The sequence below is a fragment of the Pseudoliparis swirei genome, chromosome 6, assembly GCF_029220125.1.
Source record: "Pseudoliparis swirei isolate HS2019 ecotype Mariana Trench chromosome 6, NWPU_hadal_v1, whole genome shotgun sequence".
Taxonomy (NCBI): domain Eukaryota; kingdom Metazoa; phylum Chordata; class Actinopteri; order Perciformes; family Liparidae; genus Pseudoliparis; species Pseudoliparis swirei.
In genome coordinates, this window is record NC_079393.1 from 2,071,135 (window position 1) to 2,077,341 (window position 6,207).

The 6,207-nt window shown below is 37.5% G+C and overlaps 1 protein-coding gene across 3 annotated transcripts; it reads right to left on the minus strand.

Moving 5' to 3' along the window:
- Nucleotides 1-2,082: 2,082 nt before the first annotated feature.
- Nucleotides 2,083-5,668, minus strand: LOC130195558 (uncharacterized). Of its 3 annotated transcripts, none has more exons than XR_008832086.1 (4): nucleotides 5,364-5,668; nucleotides 4,566-4,619; nucleotides 3,696-3,839; nucleotides 2,083-2,679 (listed from the first exon to the last, which is right to left on the minus strand). XR_008832086.1 is itself a non-coding variant. In XM_056417152.1 (4 exons), exons 3-4 carry the CDS (start codon nucleotides 3,817-3,819, stop codon nucleotides 2,458-2,460), a joined length of 1,212 nt encoding a protein of 403 aa, XP_056273127.1. In that variant the 5' UTR covers nucleotides 3,820-3,839; nucleotides 4,566-4,619; nucleotides 5,364-5,668; the 3' UTR covers nucleotides 2,083-2,457. The 3 variants fall into 3 exon arrangements, 1 of the variants encoding a protein (XP_056273127.1); XM_056417152.1 differs by having other exon boundaries at nucleotides 2,830-3,839; XR_008832085.1 differs by lacking the exon at nucleotides 3,696-3,839.
- Nucleotides 5,669-6,207: the final 539 nt, after the last annotated feature.

The following is a 6,207-nucleotide window of genomic DNA, read 5'->3' on the forward strand; positions in this document are numbered from 1 at the left end:
CAAATGATATATTTGATTTGGTTGAAACCTAAAATGTTGATTAAATATAAAGTAAAAAAATTACATTCATACAAATTAAAAGTTATATGTATTATAAAGACAATTATTTTACTTTGGATTACATGAAAGCAAAGATTTTACTTTCCACAAAAGTAATTAAAACACTCTAATTTGTTACAAGCAAATGTATTAGTTTCTCTCAAATGATATATTTGATTTGGTTGAAACCTAAAATGTTGATTAAATATAAAGTAAGTAATTATAAAGACCATAAACCATGTTTGTTTGTTTTACATTAAAACAACTTTATTTTTCAATTTGAAAAAAGAAAAAAGAAAAAATATATATTTTCTACATACAAGCACCGTTTTTACTTTGGACTTAACTAATTGAAACACTAATTTGTTACAGGTCATTTTATTAATCGTAAATTACATTTTGGTTTTAGTACATTGCAATTAATAATATATTTAATTCAGTCCAAAGGAAAAAAGTTGCTTAATGTAGAAGAATATACATTTTCATGTTGCTTTTATACAACTTAAAAGGTTTACCATAAACAAACGCAAAATATGCTAGAATATAAAACATTGTTACAATCAGTGTCTAATTTAGTTTAAACTATAACAAAAATATATACTTCAAAAGATCTACATAAATCTTAACATGAACAATACGATTACAATATGGCTCCGTTTAAACATGACAATTTGAACGCCATTACTGTGTTTTTTTACATCCGTCCTTTAACATGAGAGACTATAATAACAAAGAAGGGTAGTACTTTATTATACACACTATTTAGCATTAGTAAAGCATGAATAAACACTGAATTCATCATTTATAAAACATTGTTCCAACATGAATACTCATTAGTAACTCATTCCCAAACACAGTTATAAATGTTTCATTCTTGATTAATAAGCTTGTGTTTTATACTTTATAAATGATGGATTCCCCATTTGTAAATTAAGTATTGTGTATCATTTCCTAACACTTTACAAAGTATCTTATCAATCATATAAAAGTCCTGAATACTTCATTTACAAATGGGGAATCTATCATTCATAAAGTATAAAACCCAAGCTTAATGAAACATTTAGAACTGTGTTTATGAATGAGTTACTAATGAGTATTCATGTTGGAATAATGCTTTATAAATGATGAATTCATTGTTTGTCATTGCTATACTAATGCTAAATAGTGTGCACTTATTATAAAGTGCTAACAAGGGATAAACCCTTTGTGCATAAGATGCACAACAATATTTAGAGTTTAAGACTCAGAGTGCACACTCGCCGGGTCATCTTTTTGGCTTCTATCTCCATGAAGATTTTTTGCAGAGCATCAAAAGTGTGTTTGAGTTCACTTGGATAGCTCAAGTTTAGAGCATAAATGAGCCCAAGCAACATGGCACATGCATGCGCTACTGATTGCAAACCATTAAGGACCTCACCATCGATCACAACTCCAATGTCGTGTGGCGGCTGGAGGCAATCCTCCTCCTCCCTGAAGACAAACACTGCCATTTTGCACTTCTGAAGCTGGGACCAAGCTTCATCCTTCTGAACAACCTGATAAAAGACAAAACACTTATTAAAAAAGTTATTCTGATGAAACCAGTTTCTGATGTACCACAGCTCCGACCGCTGTGTCCTCGGCGGTGAACAATATATTTTGCTGCCTGTTAAGAGCGACAGCAGTTGTTACAGCTATGAAAAATTCATATCATACGGGAAATTAAAACCGGTATACCGCCCAGCCCTAATTTAATGTTTTCTTTTGTTTGAAATGTATGTAATTAAAGCAAAACTACTTACCAGATAGTCCTTGATAAGGTTGTCCCCATCTTCCCCAAGGTACACAATCAGGCACTTAAGCAGACACTCTTTTTAGATTCACCTAAAGGCTCTAGGTGAAAGCACAAACACACAAAATTATAAAAATGCAAAATGATGCTGTCCAATTTGAACAATTCACTGTAGACGCAACACTATACAATGCATAAAATGGGCACTTGGAGTTACAGTAATCGTGATTTAGGGCTGTTGCGATTAAGGAATTTTCCCTGATTATCGACTCAATAGTGAAAATGCAGAATTATTGTTTTTATTTGATATTACTCAGAAGATCCAGATTTAAGTGCTATGTAAATAAACTATTTTAGGTACTTGTATTAGGTACATTGTTGGCTTTTAAATGACAAAGATGACCGTTTTAATAGGAATTAAATACCTAATTATTGTTAAATGCAGAACACAGAAGGGAAATGAGATTCAGACTTTGATTTTTTTTCCAACTCTCGATAATGAAAAAAATACATTAAATAAAAATGAAATGTGCCACACTCACTTGACATGCGGTCGGATGGTCAATAGCAATATTGCACTTTTTGCAAGACCCTAATGTACACACACTTTGAGCAAACCATTTAAAAGACCTTTGAAACTAAAACGATTAAGGTAGTGCATCGATCAACAGGTAATCTCCGACTCCAAAGTCGTAAACAAAGCAAGTACATACGTGATCAAGAACTTTCAGTATGTTCCGGGTTTTCTCTCCGATAACTCCTCCCCTTTTTTTAATGATCTCCATCAGTCTGCTGTAGTGCTTGTCCAAGGCAGCGAGGAAGCGCGGTTGAAGTGGCACAGTTGTAATTCTTGTAAATTCAGCATTGATCTTTAAAAAAAAAAAAGCACATGCAAATGGTATAAAACATTACGTGATGCATTGCAGATGTGTTGTGAGTTTTTGAGTAGGTTTCTTTTAATAGAAGAAAATATTGTTTACTTTACAAGCCACCACTGACTTATAGAAAAAGTCACATACCTCATCCACTGAGAACAATGCAGGCCATCTCTCTTTCAACTCTTCCACTCCCAATTCCTTTTCCACAATTTCTTGTCTTCGCACTGAAAAAGTCTTGTCCATTTTCGACTTTATCACTGTACGATTGTTTCTCTTCTTCACCTCACTTAAAAGTGACAGTCTCTCATTTTCCAATTTGTCTGAGGTCTCTCCAGTAGGAATGTCAGGAATGTGGTTGGCCTCTCCTCTTATAGGTTTCTTGACATTCTTTGCTGGCAATGCATCTCCTGGGGCTTTGGCTTTTGGATTTACAAGCAGTTCAGAACACCCGATGCCCTTCAGCTGAGTACGGTAGTTGCCCATTTTAGTTTTCAGGCGCTGCTTCCACCCATAGCAACCGTTGAACGAACCAGTCTCAGAGAGGCATGGGTGCTTCTTGATTAGTGCTTGGGCCACGTCACTGAAGTCAGCATCTGTTGGGTAGGCTTTGTACTGAAACATCTCTTCAGCTACTTTTTCCAGGATATCTGACTTTAATTTAAAACTCATTGACAATCTTGTCATGTTTGACCTATGCACTGCATTTCCTGTTTCTAACTGTAATTCAGTTTCGTAAGAGAATGTTGGTATTGGAAACACTCTTGGCCACAACTGAGTTCTTGTAGAGACGGTGCTGGAGGGTGAGGACAGGAGCTCTGTGTCATCTGATTGGGTACACATCGACTCATTAGAGGCAGTGATATCAAATCCTTCGCTGCAATCATCAGTTATTGGGATGACCTTGACAGTTGTCAAATCCTCAAGTTCTGCAGTAGATGTCAAGTTCACGAGTGCATCTCCAAAGTCTCTGTCTTTGTACTGCAGTCTAAAAGTTCCATTTAACTCACACTGTTTCCTGACTTCATTCAATAGCTGCTCCATTGTCTCTGGAATCCCATCAGGCAGAATTAGCTTCCTGGTGTCATCAGAATTCAGGATAACTAGCAACTTGGCTGGCCTTTTCCCTGCCATGTCAGCCCATCCAAAGGGATCTATTAAAAAAAAGGATAAAAACAGTAATATTAGTGTCACAACATTGGCCATAACATCCAATTCATATTCACAAATTCATTAATATACAACCTTATGCATGAATGTATCTCTTCAGCGAGATGAGGCACTGTCCACCAACTATGTAGTTTGACTAGAGTTATTGTTATTAGTCTGATCACACCATCCTGAACATCTTCACATACTGTTCAATAATTCAAAAGATGGAAAAGGCAAAAAGGTTTCTACAGTTTGAAACAAAAAGAAACAGTGATTTCCTGTATTGCATGATTATCTACAATTCAGTCATGCAATGATCATCTTTTAACTTTAGTATTTTAAATATTGTTTTAAGGATATATACAACTATAGTAAATGACTTAACATTTAATGTATTTGTTTATTGTTTGGTGAAATCTATTCACATTACATTGGGTGGGTAACTTCTTGATATTTGTTTTGACTGCAAGTTATTTGTGTTTAAAATTCTACAAATATGATAATAAATAAATATTGCAAAAATAGAAATGTAAAATGAACCTGCCATTAAAATGTAATGTCCACTACATTACAATTTGTGTAAATGTTTGAAATTACAGACTACATTCGTAAGTATACATTTGTGGTAAATTCAAGGTATTCTCTGAAGTGCTGCAATTATATTTTGGGTTTATCGTTCCCATTTAAAAATACATGAAAATGTTCACAGTTGTCATATTGGGACTTACCGAATTCAGCAATATGGTTACAATTTCGGACTGTTACGGGACACAGCAGTAGACCTGTAAACACAAAGGAAAGAGAAATAACTTTTGTGACAGATGGCACGATCCATAATTGTCACTACAGACACCAGGGTTTTTCCTGCATAGAGAAAATGTGGGCGCCTAACTTTTTTTCTTCCCAACGCAGGCCTTAGGCGGGGAACCCGTGTGCGCGCATCACGGCAGAGCTTCGATGCCGGCTGAAGCCATGTGGTTACCAGCGAGCTAGCGTTAGCTAACGTAACGTTAGCCAACATTACGTTACGTTAGCGAACACGTGCGAAATATATAGACAGTTGTCCATAACGCCACTAACAATACCTATGCATGGCAAACACATGTTCCCTATAAAAGCTCACGGTACGTTAGCTAAAAGGTACCGTTAGTGCGTGTTCGCTAACGGTACCGTTAGCTCACGGTACGTTAGCTAACAGCACCGTTAGCGAAAACGTGCGAAATATAAACAGTTGTACATTCTGCCACTAACAATCAATATGCTTGGAAAACACAGGAGAGCAGAGCGATTGCTGTGGCTCTGTAACCATGTGGGCTGTGGATGCCCAGTAGCAGGCAAACAGCTCCTAAACTATGATTTTCGTAACGAGCGAGCTAGCGTTGGCTAACGTTAACTTACATCAGCCAATGTTACGTTACTCTAGCGAACACGCACAAAATATAGACAGTTTTACATTCTGCCATTAACAATGAATATACATGGAAAACACATGTTCCCTTTAAAACAACACAATTTAGAATTATTACCTTGTTTTTGAGTTGCCTTGACGGTTTTCACTTCAGGCGAAGCTCAGGCGAAGCGAGGTAATGGCGGACATCAGAACGCAGACCAGATGCGACTTCATATGGTCACGTGGTGGTCACGTGACATGTAAACCTCTGGTCTAAAGTGAAAATACGACTTTTACCTAAACTATTGCTTTTAATTTAGTCTATGGGGAGTTCTATTTGCTTTTAGGGAAAGTGAAAACAACTTGTTTAAACCGGAAACCATGATTTTAGATGAGACCAAATTAAAAATGCACTTTACATGAATGACACAGTTGTTTCACTTTTTTCAGTGTACGTACATATGTATAACGTTATCGGGAGTGAGATGTATTAATGAGGTCAGTTTGCTCCTGCCAGTCGGGGCTGGAGACACAGAGAGAGTATAGAGTGTGTGTGGGGGGGGGGGGGGGGTACTTCCTTTTCTCCTTGCCTGGCTTCCTTTCCTTCCTTTGTTCCATGTCTAATTTCCTTCCTTCCTTGCCTCCTCGCCTGGCTTCCTTCCTTGCCTCCTTCATTGGCTTCCATCCTTTCCTTCCTTCCTTCCTTCCTTCCTCCCTTCCTTCCTCTGTGTGTATCAGTGGACGCAGAGACACACCTACATGTCCTCCCTCGCTAAGGCTCCTCCTCCCTCGCTAAGGCTCCTCCTCCCTCGTTAAGATTCCTCCTCCCTCGTTAAGGCTCCTCCTCCCTCGTTAAGGCTCCTCCTCCCTCGTTAAGGCTCCCCCTCCCTCGTTAAGGCTCCTCCTCCCTCGTTAAGGCTCCTCCAGACACATGTGGAGACATTGTGGATTCCATCCACACATGTGAGGACGAGCAAAAG

Excerpts from the sequence above, each read along its gene's own strand:
- LOC130195558 (XM_056417152.1), bottom strand. The coding sequence starts at position 3,819 with ATGGCAGGGAAAAGGCCAGCCAAGTTGCTAGTTATCCTGAATTCTGAT. Across the intron at positions 2,680-2,829 it reads CATTGTTCTCAGTGGATGAG|ATCAATGCTGAATTTACAAG; the intron begins GTATGTGACTTT and ends TTTTTTTTAAAG.